Below are 23,092 nucleotides of genomic sequence, written 5' to 3'. Positions count from 1 at the left end.
AATACATCGGCCCCGGGTCTCAAAAGTGGGGATCGAACACCTCTGGGGAGCCTGCCCTCCCCCGTGGGGGGGGGGTCTTTGTGAGGGTAATTTTCCCCTCCCGGGCTCCTCGTGGAGGGACCTCTCCTCTTTGATGACACGGAACATCCTCCCCCCACCCCCCCCCCTTCCCAATCTTTTTTTACATCACCTGCCTGGTTTGGGTTTGTTTTTTTTTTTGACTCACTCCCCATTTACTCTCCCCAACACTTCCTTCACCCCCCCCCTCCCCTCCACCCCCCCCCCAACCCCCCCCTCCCGCCACCCCCCCGCCCTGGGGGCCAAAGCCATTAACCCATTAAGCCCACCCCCCCACCCACCCACACACACACTAAAACAACCGCCCCCTTGTCCGGCAAATGGGGTTTTTTTGGGGGTTTTTTTTTAAGGGAACGTCGTCGTGTCCCCGTCCCCCCCCCCCCCGTCTCCCAGCCCCCCATCCGCTTGCCCCTGGCCTTTTGTGGCCCCATTGAGCGACTCGCTTGACCCCTCCAGGACCTTGTGGCCTTGTGGCCAGCGTGTGTGTGCCCAGCGGACCGCGAGACGACGGCCAGGCTCTGTTGTCCCTCTGGGTGACATCTCGCAGCCTCCTGACCTGAGCTGACACCATAAATATCGGGTTATTTTGGGTTTGGTTTTGTTTTTTTTGGGGGGGGGTGGAAGGAGCGGGTGGGAGCTCACCAGTTGCTACTGGCGGCACGATCGATTTGCGTTGGGTTGGGAGGAAGGAAAAGGGGGGAGGGGGGGTGTTTTTTACCAGCTCCGTGAGGATGATGGGGGTCTCTTCCTTTTAGAAGGAGCTTCTATTATGTCAGGATTTAAATCTGCAGCGTGAAATAATCGGCATTTAAAGGGCTACAAAGATGATGAGGGACCGGAGCATCTCTGTGATGAGGACAGGCTGAGGGAGTTTGGGGGGTTCAGCCCGGAGAAGAGAAGGCTCCGGGGAGACCTTGGAGCCCCTTCCAGTCCCTAAAGGGGGGGGCTCCAGGAAAGCTGGGGAGGGACTCTGGATGAGGGAGGGGAGCCATAGGAGAAGGGGGAAGGGTTTGACACTGAAAGAGGGGAGATGGAGATGAGATGTGGGGAAGAAATGGATGGATGGATGGATGGATGGATGGATGGATGGATGGATGGATGGATGGGGAGATGGATGGATGGATGGATGGATGAATGGAGAGATGGATGGATGGATAGATGGATGGATGGATGGATGGATGGATGGATAGATGGATGGATGGGTGGATGGATGGATGGATGGATGGATGGATGGATGGAGAGATGAATGGATGGATGGTTGGATGGATGAGGAGATGGATGGATGGATGGATGGATGGATGGATGGATGGGGAGATGAATGGATGGATGGTTGGATGGATGAGGAGATGGATGGATGGATGGATGGATGGATGGGGAGATGAATGGATGGATGGATGAGTGGATGGATGGATGGATGGATGGATGGATGGAAGTAGAAGTAGGGAGGTGATTGTCCCCCTGTACTCAGCACTGGGGAGGCCACACCTGGAGTATTGTGTCCAGTTTTGGGCACCTCAATCCAAGAGAGATGTCGAGGTGCTGGAGCGAGTGCAGAGGAGGGCAACGAAGCTGGTGAAGGGCCTGGAAAACAAATCCTATGAAGAGCGGTTGAAGGAGCTGGGACTGTTTAGTTTGAGGAAGAGGAGGCTGAGGGGAGACCTCATCACTCTCTACAACTACTTGAAAGGACACTGTAGAGAGGTTGGTGCTGGTCTCTTCGCACAGGTAATTAATGACAGAACGAGAGGGAACGGCTTCGAGCTCCAGCAGGGCAGGTTTAGACTGAACATTAGGAAAGAATTTTTCACAGAAAGAGTGGTCAGACACTGGAAGAGGCTGCCCAGGGAGGGGGTTGAGTCACCATCCCTGGATGTGTTTAAGAGCCGTTTAGATGTGGTGTTGGGGGATATGGTGTAGGGGAGAACTTTGTAGAGTAGGGTAGATGGTTGGACTCGATGATCCCAAGGGTCTCTTCCAACCTGGATGACTCTATGATTCTATGGATGGATGGGGAGATGGATGGATGAATGGGTGAGTGGATGGATTGAGACCCTGGCCCAGGTTGCCCCGAGAAGCTGTGGCTGCCCCATCCCTGGAGGGGTTCAAGGCCAGGTTGGAGGGGGCTTGGAGCAACCTGCTCTGGTGGGAGGTGTCCCTGGATGGCCTTTAACGTCCCTTCCCACCCAAACCATTCCATGATGGCGCCTGTGGACCCTGCATCTGAACCTTGGCTGGATATTTTTGGGGATCCATCATTAGAAAAGACCCGTTCAGAGCCCGTCTGCCCAGCAGAGCTCTGCCAGCCTCACCCCCTCCGTTTCTCACCCAGTTTCCCCAGTTTTGCTCTTGCTTATACTGGTGACTCCACCGAGCGCAGCGGAACAGCCATGTCACCTTCTCAGGATGCCATCCCCGCTTCCCTGTCCCCACGCCCTGGTTCCTGGGCACGCGGGAGGCCACAGCTCCCCATTGAAGTCCTTCTCCCCTCTCTCCATAAGAACCCAGCCCTTTCCAGCCGGGATGACACTGAAAAGGCTCCAAGGTCCTTAGACCAAGAATCCCGCAGAATTCGGACACAAGATCTGGTCAGAGACAGGGTTTAGTGGTGGGTTTTGTCAGCGTTGGGTCGATGGTTGGGCTCCATGATCTGAAAGGTCCCTTCCAGCCTCCACCATTCCATGATTCTATGAAGTTCAGCCGTAATTACACCCTGGGGTTTTTTGTTGTTTGTTTTTTTTTTTTTTTCCCCCTGGAATACGACGAGCACTTTCACTTTCTGACGTCAAAAGCCCATCCCCTGGAACGCCGGCTCCGTAATTCACTTACCCATCGCTCACCCTCTTCCTCTCTGCGATTACAGCGGAGCCAGCGGGGGAGCGTGCGGCATTGACAACGGACGGGCTCTGCCCAATTTCATAGAATCATACAATCATAGGATCATAGAATGGTTAGAGTTGGAAGGGACCTTAAAGATCATCCAGTTCCAACCCCCCTGCCATGGGCAGGGATACCTCCCACTAGACAAGGTTGCTCAAAGCCCCATCCAGCCTGGCCTTGAACCCCTCCAGGGATGGAGCATCCACAACTTCCCTGGGCAACCTGTTCCAGTGCCTCACCACCCTCACAGCAAAGAATTTCCTCCTAATATCTCATCTAAATCTCCCCTCATCCAATTTAAAACCGTTACCCCTTGTCCTGTCACTCCATCTCCTGACAAAGAGTCCCTCTCCGGCTCTCCTGGAGGCTCCCTTCAGATATCGGAAGGCTGCTATGAGGTCTCCCCGGAGCCTTCTCTTCTCCAGGCTGAACAACCCCAGCTCTCTCAGCCTGTCTTCACAGGGGAGGTGCTTCATCCCTCTGATCATCCTCGTGGCCCTCCGCTGGACCCGTTCCAACAGGTCCATGTCCTTCCTGTGTTGAGGACTCCAAAGCTGGACACGGTATTCCAGGTGGGGTCTCACGAGCGCAGAGTAGAGGGGTAGAGTCATCTCCCGTGACCTGCTGGCCACACTTCTCTTGATGCAGCCCAGAATCCGGTTGGCTTTCTGGGCTGGCAGTGCGCACTGCCGGCTCATGTTGAGCTTCTCATCCATGAGCACTCCCAAGTCCTTCTCCTCAGGGCTGCTCTCCAGCCATTCTCCGCCCAACCTGTATTTCATAGAATCATCCAGGTTGGAAGAGACCCTTGGGATTTCCCGGCAGATCGAGCTCAGAAGCCTGGGATAGTGCAGCTTCGGCTCAGATGCTTCCAGAAACTCCTGGTCTTTCCTTCCTCTCTCCCGTCTTGCAGGAGAGGCTGGAGAAGGAACCCCCAGGCGTGTTGGGATGGGGGGGGTCTCAAGGTGGTGGGGCTGGTGAGGGTGCTCGGAGTCGAGCACCCAGCTCTGTCTCTTGGCTACTCTGCACCTCCGAGACCATCAACCCCAGTCCAAGAGCTGGTATCACAGTCCAAGAGCTGGAGTTCCCAGAATCCCAGCCTGGCAGGGGTTGGGCAGGGACCTCTGGAGACCCTCCCAGTCCAACCCCCTACTAGAGCAGGTCCACCCAGAGCAGGTTGGAGATGGGGTTTGAATGTCTCCAGAGAAGGAGACTCCACCACCTCTCTGGGCAGCCTCTTCCAGGGCTCTGCCACCCTCACAGGAAAGAAGTTCCTCCTCATGTTGAGGTGGAACTTTCTATGTTCCAGTTTGTGCCCGTTGCCCCTTGTCCTGTCCCCGGCCACCACTGGGAAGAGTCTGGCCCCATCCTCTTGCCCCCCCACCCTTTAGCTCTTGCTCAGCATCCATGAGATCCCCTCTCAGTCTGCTCTTCTCCAGCTGAACAGCCCCAGGTCCCTCAGCCTTTCCTCAGCAGAGAGATGCTCCAGTCCCTCATCATCCTCGCAGCCTCCGCTGGACTCTCTCCAGCAGTTCCCTGTCCTTCTGGAACTGGGGGAGCCCAGAACTGGTCCCAGTGCTCCAGCTGTGGCCTCCCCAGGGCAGGGCAGAGGGGCAGGGTGACCTCCCTCCACCTGCTGGCCACGGTCTTCTTGATGCCCCCCAGGAGAACCATTAGCCACTTGGCCACCAGGGCACGTTGGTGGAAGATCAAGGTGGTAACTCATTCCCCGTGAGCGAAACGGGGGTGAAGCCGTAACTCCCCCTGAGCTCTCTGGGATCCTGCGGTGAGTGTTCACATCCCGGGAGCATCCCTGCTCCGGCAGAGCCGGGGGCTCGCAGGTCCCACAAGGGAGAGCACGGCTGGGGGTGTCATCCCCCCCCCCTCAACCCCCTGCCACCACCTCGGGGGGGCTCCGAGCCCTTCGGGGTGGGTTTTTTTTTTGGGGTTCCTCTGTCCTGGGGGTTTGCCTCACGTGTCCATCCCAGCCCAGCTCCTGTGCCAGAGCGGAGCCCCCCGCCCCCCCCTCCCTCTTTTCCTCCCTCCCTCCCTCTCCGCGCTCATATTTACACGGGAATGTGATAAATTCCGTATCGATTCCCGCGGCTGCACTGTAAATTTTGCAAAAGATGATTAAACAGCTCAATAGACGGCCGCCAGCGCCGGGGCTCAATATGTTCTGGGCCGGCGTATCGACCCCCCTTCTGTCCGACGGCAGCAAGTTCCACTCCCGACCGCCCCAGACCAGTAATTAAAACCCTGGGAGACTGGGATTTAGGAAAACCAATCATCTGGGCGACGTGGGAGCCTCCCGGCCCCCTCCCTCCTTTGCCGAGAGGGATAAGCCTGGAGAGCTTGAGGGGAGCAAGGGGAACCGATGGATCCCCTCTCTCGGAGGGTTTAGCGGGTACAAAAAAAAGCCTGGGGCGAACGTTAAGGTTTGGGGGGAATTTAAGGGCTGCGGGTAACGGGGGGGGGGGGGGGAAGGAAGGAGAGGGACGATGGTTCTTGCGTTTCCCGTTGCTTTGCAAAAAAGAATAAGGTTTGATTTCACGCCCCGGGGCGCGGAGGAAGGGCGCAAAAACCATCTCGCCGCTGGCGGAGCCGTAAATCGGGGCTGAAAGGAGCAGGCGGGACGACGACTGGTTTGCGAAAAGAAAAAAGGGTTTTCCCAACCCAAAGTTAAGAGTCTCGAATGAATCGCCCGAGCCTGGTCCATCCCGTGGAGAAGGTCGGGTTTGAAGGCCACGTGAATTCAAAAAGGGCTCCGGTTTGTCCTGCCACGACACCGGGGACACCACCGGCGACGTGAGCGGGGACCAGGGGACGTGGCCAAAACACGAGGAACGAGGACACGGGTCCCATTTCCACACACACCCCTCCGAGGTGGATTTATTTCGGGTGGCAGAGGATGAAGAAGCCCCCACCTCTCCCAGGGATCACAGATGGAAACTTCCATCCATGGAAGCCCTGGGAGATGCCTCGTCGGGGGGAGATTGGGCTGAGGCAGCCCATGGAGCTGTTGGAGCGGGGCCAGAGGAGGCCACGGAGATGCTGGGAGGGCTGGAGCCCCTCTGCTTTGAGGGGGGGCTGAGAGAGTTTGGGGGGTTCAGCCTGGAGAAGAGAAGGCTCCGAGGAGACCTTGGAGCCCCTTCCAGTCCCTAAAAGGGGGGGGCTCCAGGAAAGCTGGGGAGGGACTCTGGATGAGGGAGGGGAGCCACAGGAGGAGGGGGAAGGGTTTGACACTGAAAGAGGGGAGATGGAGATGAGATGTGGGGAAGGGATGGATGGATGGATGAGGAGATGGATGGATGGATGGGGAGATGGATGGATGGATGGATGGATGGATGGATGGATGGATGGGGAGATGGATGGATAGATGGATGGATGGATGCATGGATGGATGGATGGGGAGATGGATGGATGCATGGATGCATGGATGGATGGATGGATGGATGGGTTGAGAGCCTGGCCCAGGTTGCCCCGAGAAGCTGTGGCTGCCCCATCCCTGGAGGGGTTCAAGGCCAGGTTGGAGGGGGCTTGGAGCAACCTGGTCTGGTGGGAGGTGTCCCTGGATGGAACTGGGTGGGCTTTAAGGTCCCTTCCCACCCAAACCCTTCTGTGATGCCATGATTCTATGGTTCTATGATGTAGGGGCAGGTCTTGGGCAAGAGGACCAGGTGGTTGCCCAGCACGTGGAGCAGCGCCCTTGACGTGCCTCCTGGATTTCTTGGAGGAAAAGGATGGTGGGACCATGGGTTGTGGTGACTCCTTTCCTCTTAATGCTGCATGTTAAAAGCTGCTCGTGAAAGACGTGCTTCATCGATTGAAAAACGAGGATTCCATTCCTGGGAAAAAAAAAAAAGGGGTGATGGTGCTGATTCGATCGTGGAAGGCTCGGGAGGACGTGAGTCCTTTTCCATTACTTTAACGAGCCGCGCGGGGCAATAATCATGTCATTCCTCGTCAACGCTGACGGCTGACGGCATCGCGCAACCCCTGGCAGGTCGGGTGGGTGGCTTCCTCCTCTTGCTGGGATTTAGGGATTTCCTGGCTCCTCTTGCTGGGATTTAGGGATTTGCCAGCTTCTCTTTCTGGGATTTAGGGATTTCCCAGCTCTTCTTGCTGGGATTTAGGGATTTGCGAGCTCCTCTTTGTGGGATTTAGGGATTTCCAGGCTCTTCTTTCTGGGATTTAGGGATTTCCCAGCTCCTCTTTCTGGGATTTAGGGATTTCCCAGCTCTTCTTGCTGGGATTTGGGTATTTCCCAGCTCTTCTTTCTGGGATTTAGGGATTTCCCAACTCTTCTTGCTGGGATTTAGGGATTTCCCAGCTCTTCTTGCTGGGATTTGGGTATTTCCCAGCTCTTCTTTCTGGGATTTAGGGATTTCCCAACTCTTCTTACTGGGATTTAGGGATTTCCAGGCTCTTCTTTCTGGGATTTAGGGATTTCCCAGCTCCTCTTGCTGGGATTTAGGGATTTCCCAGCTCTTCTTGCTGGGATTTGGGTATTTCCCAGCTCTTCTTTCTGGGATTTAGGGATTTCCCAGCTCTTCTTGCTGGGATTTGGGTATTTCCCAGCTCTTCTTGCTGGGATTTAGGGATTTTCCAGCTCCTCTTTGTGGGATTTAGGGATTATCCAGCTCTTCTTGCTGGGATTTGGGTATTTCCCAGCTCTTCTTTCTGGGATTTAGGGATATCCAGGCTCCTCTTGCTGGGATTTAGGGATTTCCCAGCTCTTCTTGCTGGGATTTGGGTATTTCCCAGCTCTTCTTTCTGGGATTTAGGGATATCCAGGCTCCTCTTGCTGGGATTTAGGGATTTCCCAGCTCTTCTTGCTGGGATTTGGGTATTTCCCAGCTCTTCTTGCTGGGATTTAGGGATTTCCCAGCTCTTCTTGCTGGGATTTAGGGATTTCCAGGCCCCTCTATGGGATTTAGGATTTCCAGGCTCTTCTTGCTGGGATTTGGGCATTTCCCAGCTCTTCTTGCTGGGATTTAGGGATTTCCCAGCTCTTCTTGCTGGAATTTAGTTTCCTTCAGCAGAAAAATTCGGGGAAGCTGTGGGTTGGGTCCTGCAGAGTCTGCTGCAGGGACAAGGATGCTCTTCCAGTTTCCTCCCAACGTGCTGGAGCTCGGAAGTGGGCAAGCGAGGTGGTGATGGGTCCAAGGCAGAAGGTGCTCTTCTGCTTTGGCAGAAGGTGCTCACTGAGGCTGCTGAAGGAGCTTGGGGTGCTCTTCGGGGCCTGATGGCCTCATGAGGAGCTGAATGAGTAGAGGAACGTGGAGGAACCCTTGCTGAAGTGACGTTGTGATGACTAGACAAAGGGATGTTTGCAAGATCTGGCCAACAACCTGCTTCTGGGAGACTGGAGATGGCTTTATATTGGTGAGGATGGCTTTCAGTGGCCTTCTTGACTGAAGCTGTGCTGTCTTCTACACTGGAAACTCACCCAAGCACTTGGTTGCCACCTTCACCTTATGGTATCTTCAGGACCTGAAGGAAGGAAGACGAGATGTTGAAAGTTTTGGCGTCTTATCCATTACATAGGTCACCACTTCTATCCGGCTGTTTTGCAGACAAGACCCGTGATCTCCATCTCCTCCTCCTCCTATCCTCATCTTCTCCTGCCATCTCCATCTCCCCCTGCCATCCCCATCTCCTCCAGCCATCCTCATCTCCTCCTGCCATCTCCATCTCCTCCTGCCATCCCCATCTCCTCCTGCCATCTCCATCTCCTCCTGCCATCTCCATCTCCTCCTGCCATCCCCATCTCCTCCAGCCATCCCCATCTCCTCCTGCCATCTCTATCTCCTCCTTCCACCTCCATCAGCTCCTGCCATCTCCATCACTTCCTGCCATCTCCATCTCCTCCTGCCATCCCCATCTCCTCCAGCCATCCTCATCTCCTCCTGCCATCTCCATCTCCTCCTGCCATCCCCATCTCCTCCTGCCATCTCCATCTCCTCCTGCCATCCCCATCTCCTCCTGCCATCTCCATCTCCTCCTGCCATCTCTATCTCCTCCTTCCACCTCCATCAGCTCCTGCCATCTCCATCACTTCCTGCCATCTCCATCTCCTCCTGCCATCCCCATCTCCTCCAGCCATCCTCATCTCCTCCTGCCATCTCCATCTCCTCCTGCCATCCCCATCTCCTCCAGCCATCCCCATCTCCTCCTGCCATCTCCATCTCCTCCAGCCATCCCCATCTCCTCCTGCCATCTCCATCTCCTCCTGCCATCCCCATCTCCTCCAGCCATCCCCATCTCCTCCTGCCATCTCTATCTCCTCCTTCCACCTCCATCAGCTCCTGCCATCTCCATCACTTCCTGCCATCTCCATCTCCTCCTGCCATCCCCATCTCCTCCTGCCATCTCTATCTCCTCCTTCCATCTCCTCCTTCCATCTCCATCAGTTCCTGCCATCCCCATCTCCTCCTGCCATCTCTATCTCCTCCTTCCATCTCCTCCTTCCACCTCCATCAGCTCCTGCCATCTCCATCTCCTCCTGCCATCCCCTCCTCCTCCTGCCATCCCCATCTCTTCCTGCCATCTCTATCTCCTCCTTCCATCTCCATCAGTTCCTGCCATCCCCATCTCCTCCTTCCATCTCCTCCTTCCATCTCCATCACCTCCTGCCATCTCCATCTCCTGCCATCCTCATTTCCATCTCTTCCTGCCATCCCCATCTCCTCCTCCGCCTATCATCCCTATCTCCTCCTGCCATCCTCATCTCCTGCCATCCTCATCTCCTCCTGCCATCCTCATCTCCTGCCATCCTCATCTCCTCCAGCCATCCCCATCTCCTCCTGCCATCTCCATCTCCTCCTGCCATCCCCATCTCCTCCAGCCATCCCCATCTCCTCCTGCCATCTCCATCACTTCCTGCCATCTCCATCTCCTCCTGCCATCCCCATCTCCTCCTGCCATCTCCATCACTTCCTGCCATCCCCATCTCCTCCTGCCATCCCCATCTCCTCCAGCCATCCCCATCTCCTCCTGCCATCTCCATCACTTCCTGCCATCCCCATCTCCTCCAGCCATCCCCATCTCCTCCAGCCATCTCCATCTCCTCCTGCCATCCCCATCTCCTCCTGCCATCTCCATCACCTGCCATCCCCATCCCCGATGGCGGTGCAGGACCCGTGTCCCACCGCCTGCCCCGCCGCCAAGCTCTATTGACACTTATCCGGAATCTGAAGGAATTCAAGACAAATTGTTAAGGGGACGGAGTTAATAAAATTTGAAAAATCGAGGGCTGTCACTCCCCTAAACTTTTTTCGATCCGGCTGACGGGAACATATTTCCCCAATGAGTGACCTTCTGCAGCTGCTCCTGCGCCGCGTCCTTCCCCCGGCCCGGGGAGCCAACCCGCTTGCCATTTATCAAATATTATAAGCCGGGGCCTCCTAATATGAGCGGGGAGGAAAGGGGGGGGGGGGGGGCGGTGTGTGTTTGTGTGTGTGTTTGTGTGTGTGTGTTTCCCCCCCATCACAGCCCGAGGTGTTGCCCAGGTGTCCATCTCCGGCTACCGACAGCTTGTGGGAGGTGACAAATGGCCTTCTATTAAAGTCTCCCAAGGTTGGCGGTCCCCTCCGCCGGCAGCTGGGCAGGGAGGAGGTGGGGACGGGGGGACGGAGAGGGGGGGGACACACACACACACAAGAAGAGGTGGGGGGAGCGGGGGTCATGCCGGGGGTCTCGACGATACCCCTAGCCACTTTTCCCCTTCTATTAGCCCAGCTGGGTGACACCGGTTATTTATTGGTGGCCTCGTATTTTTATTGGGGGCCGCTCGAGCAGGGTTGGAATCGACCGGGTCGGAGGATTCGAGCTCCTATCAATTATTGCGGCAATTAGTCAAGTCGTCATAAGCCATTAACGGGGGTGGGGGGAGGGCGGTGGGGGGACGACGATGAAACCAATATTGAAGAACCGTTATTGATAGATCCGGGAGCAGCCCAACAAACCCTTCGCCTCCGGGAGCCCGGAATTTGGGGAACGGGGCTGGGAAGGGGGGGGGGGGGGGACGACGACAGAGAAGTCACCCCCTTTCCCTGTAGTGGCGGGGGGGGGGACACACACGACACACCGTGGGAGAACCATCTCTTATTTAAAAGATATTGAGCGTCCGTCCCCGGCAGTTTATAATCCCACCTTGTCTCCGTCAGATCCCTGATTTGCCGTGACAGGGCCGGCGATAGAAATTACTCTGCGTCGGATGTTTATGGAGGGCATTTTTCATTTCTGTAAGCAAATAGAGATTCCCCCCGCGGAATCCCTCCGCTCTCTCCCGGCTCCCCCCCCACACACCCCCCCCCCGGGCTTCTTCCCCCTTCCCGGCCGACGGTTTGATGGGTTTTATGGAATCCTACAAATGGTAGGATTAATCCAGGTTGAGTCACGGAACCCAAGGAGGAAGGGAACCTCCTCTTCCCTCCCCAGGTTGCTCTGGGGGGGGGACGACGACTCGGGAACCCCTTCGAGACACCCCCCCCCGCCACCACCACCACCCCCGGGATGGTGTTTGAGGAACCCACCACGATTTAACGTCCTTTGGACAATTATTCTCTCGCCCGATGCCCGAGGGAGAGGGAATCGGGGGGAAAACAAACCAACCCGAGGGTTGAAGTATAAATAGATTTAATAGGATAAAGCTAAATAATTAACATTAATAATACTAAAGAACTAGTATCCATCCCAATATGGATATAAAATACGCGAGGATTATCCTCAGCCCGTTCCGTGGGTCCGATGTGGGACCCTGCGAGCGCCGCGGCTTCGGGGGGAAGGGAAGGGCTCGGGGCTCCGGCACCGGGGCAAGGAGTTCTCTGGAGCCACCACCGTCGAGGGAGAGAGAAAACCCCTCCGCAAACTTCCTAATTTCTATGGAATGTGACGTTCCTGGTGTGAAATAACCCCGTCGGCAGCTCGGGGCAAGCGCCCGGGTCTCGCTCCTCCTCATCCCCGCACCCCGGGAGCTGGAGAACACCGAGACCTTGAATCCCACCCCCCAGAGCTGGCTGGAAAGGGAATATTTTCCCCAATTCAGCCACCGGAGTCTTCTAAAAGTGCAGTTTTCCCACTCATTAGGAGAGAAATTAGCCCCGTGTGGCTCAACCCGGGACAGATGGGTCACCTCAAGCACCAGCTTGAAGGGGTTGAGGACCATTTGAAGGTTCATTCTCACAACCCTCGGTGGCCGGTTGGTGACTTTTAAACTGCAAGAGGGGAGATGGAGATGAGATGTGGGGAAGAACTTCTTTGCTGTGAGGGTGGTGAGAGCCTGGCCCAGGTTGCCCAGAGAAGCTGTGGCTGCCCCATCCCTGGAGGGGTTCAAGGCCAGGTTGGAGGGGGCTTGGAGCAACCTGCTCTGGTGGGAGGTGTCCCTGGGTGGACCTGGATGGGCTTTAAGGTCCGTTCCCACCCAAACCATTCCATGACTTTTCTATGAGTTTTAGACTCCTTAGAGGTCTCTCCCATGGCCTGATGTCTTGGTTTAATAGGTAAACCATGAGTTGAGGTGTCCAGTTGAAGTCCTAATGGTCCCACGTGGCTCCTGCAGGACCCTGGGGAGCGGGTGCTTTTGTGAGGCTGCATTTTCTTCTGGTGACACCAAGTGCTCTCACCCCCCGACCCCGAGCGGTGACAATTCCTTTTCTTCCTCTGGGTGCCTGCAACCACTGGTTCTACGTTGTCCCTTTCTCCTCCAGGTCCTCCCTTGGAACAAAGTTTGGGAGGGGACACCATAGAATTATGAAATCATAGAACCATGGAATGGTTTGGGTGGGAAGGGACCTTAAAGCCCACCCAGTTCCATCCAGGGACACCTCCCACCAGACCACATTGCTCCAAGCCCCGTCCAACCCGGCCTTGAACCCCTCCAGGGATGGGGCAGCCACAGCTTCTCTGGGCAACCTGGGCCAGGCTCTCACCACCCTCACAGCAAAGAAGTTCTTCCCCACATCTCAGCTCCATCTCCCCTCTTTCAGCGTCAAACCCTTCCCCCTCCTCCTAGGGCTCCCCTCCCTCATCCAGAGTCCCTCCCCAGCTTTCCTGGAGCCCCTTGAGGGACTGGAAGGGGCTCCAAGGTCTCCCCGGAGCCTTCTCTTCTCCAGGCTGAACCCCCCCAACTCTCTCAGCTTGTCCTCCCAGCAGAGGGGCTCCAGCCCTCCCAGCATCTCCGTGGCCTCCTCTGGCCCCGCTCCAACAGCTCCGTGTCTCTCCTGTGCTGAGGACCCCGGAGCTGGACATGGTTCTCCAGGTGTGGTCTCAAAGTAGGACGAGAAGGACAAGATGCTCCTTCTGCTCCACAACTCAACTCCCATCCCCTGATCTCATCCATTTCTTCCTTCCACCAGGCGCTAACCCCCTGCAGAAGAACGAGATGGGCCACACGCCCCTGGATTACGCCCGGGAAGGGGAGGTCCTGGGCCTCCTACGAGCGGCGGAGACCAAGGTGAGCCCGAGACTCGCTGGGTCCTTCCCCACGGCGAGAGGGGTCTGAAAGACTCGTAGAATCGTAGAATGGTTTGGGTTGGAAGGGACCTAAAGGTCATCCAGAAGACCCGGAGGAGCACCTTAGCGCGCCTGCACCTCCACGCTTCTTCGAAAGTCTCTATAAATTCATAACATGATGAAAAAAGGGGAAAAAAAACCCCGCTTTTTAGCTGTATTTTTAGCTGTGCGCCCTCCTCCTCCATGGTCGCTCCCTCGGCAGGGACCTGCTCAGCACCAGGAAACCTCTTCCATAACCCCTTGGCAAAAATAGGCTAAAATCAGGGGGTTGCTTTTTACTCTATTTTCTGAAATCCCTGGCAAAAGAACCGGGTGTGAGAATCCAGGGGCCAGTTGCGATCCTGGGATCCCTGCCTTCACCGGCACCCGTTTGGGGCAAAAGACGGGGATTTCTGGTGCCTGGTTGTGAAATGCCTTCAGCCTCCCTGTCCCCATCGTCAGCCGCTGGTTTAAAGTATTTTAAAGATGGAAAAGAACCGTATTTCCCGTAGTGGTTCCAGGAGAAACCCCAGGAGTAAGTGGATTGACAGAGGAGCAGGGGATTGGATCTGCGGACTATGTCAAGGGTTTAAAATCCCCGGGTGGGAGGCCTTCTTTGAGGAGAAAAAACCAATTATTGGTTCCCGTGTCCCAGTTTGTGCCCGTTGCCCCTCGTCCTGTCCCCGGCCACCACCGGGAAGAGTCTGGCCCCATCCTCTTCCCCCCACCACCCTTTAGCTCTTGCTCAGCATCCATGAGGTCCCCTCTCAGTCTGCTCTTCTCCAGCTGAACAGCCCCAGGTCCCTCAGCCTTTCCTCAGCAGAGAGATGCTCCAGTCCCTCATCATCCTCGCAGCCTCCGCTGTACCCTCTCCAGCAGTTCCCTGTCCTTCTGGAACTGGGGAGCCCAGAACTGGTCCCAGTGCTCCAGATGGAGCCTCCCCAGTGCAGAGCAGAGGGGGAGGATGACCTCCCTCCACCTGCTGGCCATGGTCTTCTTGATGCCCCCTGGGAGACCATTGGTCTTCTTGGCCACCAGGGCACGTTACTGGCTCTTCCCCAACTTGTTGGCCACCAGGACTCCCAGGTCTTTTTCCTCAGAGCTGCTCTCCAGCAGGTCGTCCCCAACCTGTCCTGGTCCATGGGGTTATTCCTCCCCGGGTGCAGCACCCTGCACTTGCCCTTGTTGAACTCCATGAGGTTGAACTCAACTCATGAGGTTCCTCACCCAACTCCCTCCTTGAGTCTCCGGTCAAGCTGCTTCCCGTGTCTGCTCACCATGGGAAATCCATGCTGGAGCAGGAATTCCAGACCATATTTCCCAGTGCCAAACCTCCATCCTGACCAGTAGACACCGGTCTTTCCTCCTGGCTTCTCCGTGCTCCATCACGGCAAAGAAAAACCAGAGCCTGGAACTCCCCTGATGCCTCCACGGCATCTCCTGTTACCCCAAAGCGCTGCTCGCTCGCTCGGAGAGCTCTCCCAGCAAGTTTTGAGGAGGAAAAGTTGAGAATAAAATCCTGGAAACCTTCAGGAGAAGGAGGTTTGGGGGGGAGGGGGAGGGATTTATCTGCCGGGTAGAAGGTCTCCAGAGTCCGACGTCGGCAAAGAAACCTGCCTTGTGTTTTTATGCTTTATAACGAATAGACGGAGGAGAGAAGGGGAAATATATCTATCTGTGGAGATGTTCCCCATGAAAATGATGGTATTTGGATATAAAACATAAGGCGGCCGGTGATGAATATGGTGCCCTGGGGGGGGTGTGGAATCGGGTGCTCCGGGGGCCGCATCCACCCCGGTCTCCGCATCCCACCGAGAGTCTTTGAGAATTTATTGCTCATTTTAATCACGGGCGGAGAATGAATTGGCAGGGCTATTACGGGACGGGCGCAGCCCATAGATTTTATTTACATATCCCCGTGACAGAATAACAAGGAGTTTTCATATGTATTTTTAATTTATTTTGATTGCCTTCATTCTTTTGAAAAAAAAACCAAGAAGAAGAAGAAGAATTCCGCGTGTTCCTTCCTTCCCCTGTGCTGAACGACACTTGCCGGGTGGTGGGGACTCTCGAGCTGCTTCACGTTTGCTGAAGACTTGGGTGAAATATAAAATATAGATACGCTGGGGTGTATTTAGGGCTAAAAGGAGGGGAATCGCCCTCAAAACCAGTGTCTTTGGTGTGTAACTGGGAGGAGAAGGAGCCCCAGGACTGATGCCGGCTCTTCCATGTCACACTTTGCCACTCAGCTCCTCTTTCCCCCATGTACTGGGCCCAGTAAGATCCATCCACTGGTCCCTCCTGGCTCCGGGAGCGGCTTCCAAAGGGATTTTAGGGAGTGTCTCAGCCAGGATGAGGATGCAGTTGACCTTTTCCCAGGGAAGGAGAGGAGTGAGGGACCCCCCCAAACGGGAGCCCGTGTCCCCTCGGTCAAACCGAGTCACCTTGGATGGACTTTCTAAAGGAAACAGACACCTCCCTGGGGCTCAAGCCTGGTCCGGTGCTCCTTCCATCCAGCACATCCTCGGGTTGTTGGGTTTTTATGCTTTCTCTAAACCCAAAAAGCCCGGAAAGCTGTGCCTGTCATCCAGCGAGCCCTGGACAGGCTGGAGAGTCGGGCAGAGAGGAACCTGAGGAACTTCAACAAGGGCAAGTGTAGGGTGCCGCACCTGGGGAGGAATAACCCCATGGACCAGGACAGGTTGGGAGTGACCCGCTGGAGAGCAGCTCTGAGGAAAAAGACCTGGGAGTCCTGGTGGACAACAGGATGACCATGAGCCACCAACGTGCCCTTGTGGCCAAGAAGGCCAATGGCATCCTGGGGGGCATCAAGAAGAGTGTAACCAGCAGGTGGAGGGAGGTCATCGTCCCGCTCTGCTCTGCCCTGGGGAGGCCCCATCTGGAGCACTGGGACCAGTTCTGGGCTCCCCAGTTCCAGAAGGACAGGGAATGGCTGGAGAGGGTACAGCAGAGGGCTACAAAGATGCTGAAGGACTGGAGCATCTCTCTTAACGAGGAAAGGCTGAGGGACTTGGGTCTTTTTAGTCTGGAGAAGAGAAGACTGAGGGGGGATCTGATCAACACCTATAAATACTTAAAGGGTGGGTGTCAGGAGGATGGGGCCAGGCTTTTTCCAGTGGTGCCCAGTGACAGGACAAGAGGGAACGGGCACAAACTTGAGCACAAGAAGTTCCATCTCAACATGAGGAGGAACTTCTTTCCTGTGAGGGTGGCAGAGCCCTGGAAGAGGCTGCCCAGGGAGGTGGTGGAGTCTCCATCTCTGAAGACATTCCAAACCCCACCTGGACATGTTCCTGTCCAACCTGCTCTGGGTGGACCTGCTCTGGCAGGGGGTTGGAGGAGATTATCTCCAGAGGTCCCTTCCAACCCCATGTGATTCTGTGATTCTGTGTTTTCCCACAGAAAAAAACCCTCTCTGGATCTCCGGAGGCTGCCGTAGCTCAGTGGCATCCCTGACATGTTCTGTGATTATGTGTTATTAAAAACTAAACATCTCCCGGGCTTTTGGCACTGCACATGGGTCCCTCTCAGCCCAGGAGCTGGGTCACCACCACGAGAGCAAGGTGATGCTCGCTCCAGCTGCTGGATTCCTCACCACCATCCATGGTCAAATGGAAATGGGATCAAAACGTCCGGCAGGAGAGAAACCCGGGTCATAGAATCACAGAAGGGTTTGGGTGGGAAAGGACCTTAAAGCCCACCCAGGTCCCACCAGAGCAGGTTGCTCCAAGCCCCGTCCAACCTGGCCTTGAACCCCTCCAGGGATGGGGCAGCCACAGCTTCTCTGGGCAACCTGGGCCAGGGTCTCAATCCATCCATCCATCCATCCATCCATCCATCTCCCCATCCATCCATCTATCCATCCCTCTCTCCATCCCTCTCTCCATCCATCCATCCATCCACTCATCCATCCATCCATCCATCCATCCATCCATCTCCCCATCCATCCCTCTCTCCATCCATCCATCCATCCATCCATCCATCCATCCATCCATCCATCCATCTATCCATCCATCCATCCATCCACTCACCCATTCATCCATCCATCCATCTCCCCATCCATCCATCCACTCATCTCCCCATCCATCCATCTCTCCGTCCATCCATCCATCCATCCATCCATCCATCCATCCACTCATCCCTCCGTCCATCCATCCATTCATCTATCCATCCATCCATCTCCCCATCCATTCATTCATCCATCCATCATCCTATGGCTCCCCTCCCTCATCAAGAGTCCCTCCCCAGCTTTCCTGGAGATCCCCCCTTTAGGGACTGGAAGGGGCTCGAAGGTCTCCCCGGAGCCTTCTCTTCTCCAGGCTGAACCCCCCCAGCTCTCTCAGCCCCCCCTCCCAGCAGAGGGGCAGCAGGATGAACCCCCTCCCACCCCGGCCTGGCTGTCGGTGCTTCCTGGGCTCACACTGACTCTGAAAAAAGTTAAATAAATAGCAAAAAATCTAATTTTGGCTGGTGCCATCAGTCTCGGACATAACGGAGAGATGCCACCAGCCGTGATGGCTCATATGGAGCAATAACTCCTGGCATGTCCACGGGGATGTCCCCCCACACAGGCTCCACGTACCACCTCCCCCCCCCAGGCTGAAATCGCTGCTCCTGCCATAGATCTGTGTCTTCTTCTATATCTCGAGAAATCTGTTCTCCCTCCTGCCGCCACCTTCTGCCTTTCTCCAGGGGCAGAGGAGGCGATCGGTGGTGTCAGGATATCGATCGGTGGGCGTGGGTTTACGGGGAGATGAGGAGCAGGAGGGGACACCCTTCTTCTGCAGCCCCCTCTTCCTCCCTCCCTCCACGGAGAACCAACCCTGGGGAGGGAGAAAGTCCCTTTGGTGGGTAAAAAAAAGTACCAGGATGGGTAAAAAGAACAAGTTACGGTGCTTTTTCCGAGCTCCCCCCACTGTGGCTTTCTGCTCGGGATGTTCTGGAGGGCGAGGGGGGGGATTCTGCCCCTCTGCTTTGCCCTGGGGAGACACACACCCCCCCCCAGTGCTGCCTCCAGCTCTGGGGCCACCAACAGCAGAAGGACACGGAGCTGTTGGAGCAGGGCCAGAGGAGGCCACGGAGATGCTGGGAGGGCTGGAGCCCCTCTGCTGGGAGGACAGGCTGAGAGAGTTGGGGGGGTTCAGCCTGGAGAAGAGAAGGCTCCGGGGAGACCTTGGAGCCCCTTCCAGTCCCTAAAGGTGGGGGGGCTCCAGGAAAGCTGGGGAGGGACTCTGGATGAGGGAGGGGAGCCCTAGGAGGAGGGGGAAGGGTTTGAGACTGAAAGAGGGGAGATGGAGATGAGATGTGGGGAAGAAATGGATGGATGGATGGATGGATGGATGGATGGATGGATGGATGAATGGATGGGGAGATGGATGGATGGATGGATGGATGGGGAGATGGGTGGATGAGGAGATGGATGGATGGATGGATGGATGGATGGATGGATGGGGAGATGGATGGATGGATGGATGGATGGATGGATGGATGGAAGGAAGGATGGATGGATGGATGGATGGATGGATGGATGGATGGGTTGAGACCCCGATCCAGGTTGCCCAGAGAAGCTGTGGCTGCCCCATCCCTGGAGGGGTTCAAGGCCAGGTTGGAGGGGGCTTGGAGCAACCTGCTCTGGTGGGAGGTGTCCGTGGATGGCACTGGATGGGCTTTAAGGTCCCTTCCCACCCAAACCATTCCATAATTGTAAGATGAAAGGCCTCCTCTGGCCCTGCTCCATGAGCTGCCCCAGCCCATCTCCCCTCTGAGGCATCTCTCAGGGCTTCCACGGAGCGTGTCCTGGATGTGACCATACGTGGGCAGAGTCACTGTCATCCCTGTGAGAGCTGGGGGCTTCTTCAGCCTCTGCAGCCCAGCCCTGCCATTGCTTGGGGGAAAAATGGGACCCGTGTCCTTTTTCCCAGTGCCAGGAAGCAGCCAGATCCCCGGGCAGGGCTTTGCAGTCCTGGGGTGGGGGAAAAAAACCCCACGTGCGTCCCCGTTTCTCCCGTTGTGGCTCCAAAAAGCCTTTGATCCCACCGTTTTCTTCCCTCCCGCAGTTCCAGGAGGAGCAGCGCCGGAGGGAGGTGGAGGAACGCCGGAGGTTTCCCCTAGAGCAGCGGCTGAAGGAGCACATCATCGGTCAGGAGAGCGCCATAGCCACCGTGGGAGCAGGTAGGACCCCCCCGATCCTTCCCCCGAGCGGGTTCTCAAGGTTTGGGGGGTCTCACGGTGAGGCCCCAGGGGGTATTTCTTGGCTCTGAGGGAGGACACTTGCTCCTCGTCACCCAAAGGGGCTTCTCCAAGCATGGCAGAACCACGGGGTGGTTTCATCTCAGGCTTAGGAGCAAGGTCCCTACGAGCCCTTTCATTTGAGATGGGCTAAACCTGGTGGCTCCAAGGTCTAAGCCGGTCACTGAGATCCCAGAATCCCAAAATCCTAGCCTGGCAGGGGTTGGCAGGGACCCCTGGAGACTCCCCCCTCCCAGTCCAACCCCCTGTCAGAGCAAGGTCACCCAGAGGAGGTTGGAGATGGGGTTTTGAATCTCTCCGGAGACTCCACGCTCTCTCTCTGGGCAGCCTCTTCCAGGGCTCCGTTACCCTCAAAGGGAAGTTTTTCCCCACGTGGAGATGGAATTTCCCCCGTTCCAGCTTGTCCCCTTTGCCCACCACGCTCCTTGGAGACCGCACACGGGTCTCAGCTGCACGTGGTGACGCTTCCACACGGAGCTTTCTATTTACGGGACGATTCCTCTTAAGAAAATCACTCGCTTACAACCCACGAGCAGTTTCGTGCAGCCTGACCCACAGAAGCCCCTCGCTGGGGCTCCTTTGGGGAATTTTTCCCTATCCCTTACGGATTTGGGGACTTCTTTCCACCTAAAATCCAAGCCCATGAGACGGGGCCACCCTTTTCCGACCAGGAGGAGACAGGAGGTGACAAACCAGTGGCCTGTCACCGGTACCAGCGCTTTAGCAGGACAAAATACGGAGTTTTTCCCCTCTCCCCTCCCCTAAAGTCCTAACAATTTTCTACCCTCGACCAGAAGTGACCTCTTGCTGCGTCACAGCCCTCGGGGGATTCTTCTTCCATGAATCTGTCCCGTTTTCCCTTGGATCTGGCATAAAATCCGGCCTCTCCGTCACCCTTTGGCAGGGAGTTGCGCAGCCCGGGAAGAAGTAGACCCTTTAATTCAATTTAAATCTGCCTCCTGATCCTTTTCGCCCGGTGCCCTCTTTAGTTTCTGGTGTCAAAGGAAGCGTTTGCTGCTTTTTATGGCCCCAAACTCTCCCAAAAACCTGATTTCCCAGGAAGGTCGGAGCCTGGTTCCTCTCCGTTCCCCGCTGTATCCGTCAGTCCTTACCCAAAAGAGCGGCTGGAGCTGCCCCACGGAAAAGGACCTGGGGGGTGTTGGTTGACGGGGGCTGAACGTGAGCCAGCAGCGTGCCCAGGTGGCCAAGGAGGCCACCAACATTCCTGTAGGAGGACCAGTGTGGCCAGCGGGACTGGAACAGTGGTGGTCCCTCTGGATTGGGCACTGGGGTGGCCCCATCTCGAGGGCTGGGGCCAGTTTTGGGCCCCTCCCCACAGGAAAGACCTGGAGGGGCTGGAGCGTGTCCAGAGAAGGTCAATGCAGCTGGTGAGGGGTCTGGAGCACAAGGAGAAGGGTCTGGAGAACTTCTGAGGGAGCTGGGGGTGTTCAGCCTGGAGAAAAGGAGGCTGAGGGGAGACCTTCTCGCTCTCTCCAACTCCCTGAAAGGAGGGGGTAGCCAGGGGGGGTCGGTCTCTTCTCCCAAGGAACAGGTGATGGGACAAGAGGAAATGGCCTCAAGTTGCCCCAGGGGAGGTTTAGGATGGAGCTTGGGAACAATTTCTTCCTGGAAAGGGTTGTGAAGCCTTGGCAGAGGCTGCCCAGGGCAGTGGTGGAGTCGCCATCCCTGGAGGGATTTCAAAGCCGGGCAGAGGTGGTGCTGAGGGCCATGGGTCAGTGGTGGGTTGGTCAGCGTTGGGTTGATGGTTGGACTCCACGATCTCAAAGTTCCCTCCCAACCTCCGCCGTTCCACGATTCCGTGATTCTACGGACACACGGACCCGTCCTCTCTCTCTCTCTCCATCCCCTCCCAAGAGGGAAACGGCGCAGGAGGCCACCTCCGTAAGAGACTACATTTCAAAACACGATGCCTTGACCATTTATGACACCAAGCTGTGTGGTGTTGTCGATACACCAGAGGGACGGGATGTCATTCAGAGGGACCTGGACAGGCTGGAGAGGTGGGCCCAGGTGAACCTCATGAGGTTCAACAAAAGCAAGTGCAGGATTCTGCACCTGGGAAGAAACAATCCTCGGTATAAATCCAGCCTGGGGGATGAGGCGTTAGAAAGCAGCCCTGAGGAAAGGGACTTGGGGGTGCTGATGGAGGAGAAGCTGGACATGAGCAGGCAATGTGCTCTCGCAGCCCAGAAGGCCAATCCCATCCTGGGCTGCATCAAAAGAAGTGTTGCCAGCAGATCCAGAGAGGGGATTCTGCCACTTTGCTCTGCTCTGGTGAGACCTCACCTGGAGCACTGTGTGCAGGTCTGGAGCCCTCCATATAGAAAGGACATGGACCTGATGGAGCGGGTTCAGAGGAGGGCCACCAAAATGATCAGGGGGCTGGAGCACCTCTGCTATGAGGACAGGCTGAGGGAGCTGGGGTTGTTCAGCCTGGAGAAGAGGAGGCTCCGGGGAGACCTCATAGCGGCCTTCCAGCACCTGAGGGGGGCTACAGGAAGGCTGGGGAGGGTCTGTTTCCAAAGGCTGCAGTGACAGGACGAGGGGCAATGGTTTTAAGTTGGAGAAGAGCAGATTTAGATTGGATATTAGGAAAAAGTTCTTTACCGTGAGGGTGGTGGAACACTGGAACAGGTTGCCCAGGGAGGTGGTTGAGGCCCCTTCCCTTGAGATATTCAAGGTGAAGCTCGACGAGGCCCTGGGCAACCTGGTCTAGTTGGGGGTGTCCCTGCTGACTGCGGGGAGGTTGGACTAGATGACCTTTGGAGGTCCCTTCCGGCCTGGACCAATCTATGAATCTATGAATTTCTCTTGGGGGTTTTTTGGGGGCGGAAAACTCGGTCCCGAACCACCCTTTAAAAATTAAAAAAAAAAACCCCCAAAAATAAATTAAAGAAGGGCAGGGGAACAGAGGAGGAGCCTGGCCTCTGGTGGCTGCGGGGGAACCCTACAAGTGGAGGAGAAACCCCTCAGAGCGAGGGATGGAGCTGGTGGGGGGGGCGGGATGAGGGGGTGGGAAAACTCCGCTTTTAAGGAGTCCCAAAAAAATCCCCAAACGATTTTGGGATGAGCGGAGTCGCTCCGAGCGTAACAACTTCGTTTAGGTCCCGTCAATTAGGCTCTTTGAGACGAAGTTGGGGGCGGGGGGGGGTGTCATCTGTGGAGCGGAGGGGGACGATGCCTCTTTTTTCTCCTGCCCCCCCCCCCCCCCGGTGTTTTTCTTGCGCCGCCACGATTTTGGCAGCATCATCCCTGCAGATCCCGGCAAAGAGCCAGGAATTGCATCCATCCATCCCCCCCACCACCACCTCCGGCTCCGAGCCACCCCTTTTCCTTCCCCCCCCCCCAC

At 56.3% G+C, this 23,092-nt stretch overlaps 1 protein-coding gene across 1 annotated transcript in view; it reads left to right on the top strand.

The window, feature by feature from the left end:
- The window catches only part of CLPB (ClpB family mitochondrial disaggregase), a 94,081-nt gene that overhangs the window by 46,891 nt on the left and 24,098 nt on the right, over nt 1-23,092 (top strand). The window contains 2 exon segments of the mRNA XM_074152671.1: nt 13,317-13,414; nt 19,530-19,644. Coding sequence (XP_074008772.1) covers nt 13,317-13,414; nt 19,530-19,644 — 213 coding nt within the window.

The sequence above is a fragment of the Numenius arquata genome, chromosome 1 (genome assembly GCF_964106895.1).
Source record: "Numenius arquata chromosome 1, bNumArq3.hap1.1, whole genome shotgun sequence".
NCBI classification, from domain to species: Eukaryota; Metazoa; Chordata; class Aves; order Charadriiformes; family Scolopacidae; genus Numenius; species Numenius arquata.
The sequence above is the reverse complement of the archived record's forward strand: the minus strand, read 5'-3'. Positions and strand labels throughout refer to the sequence as shown.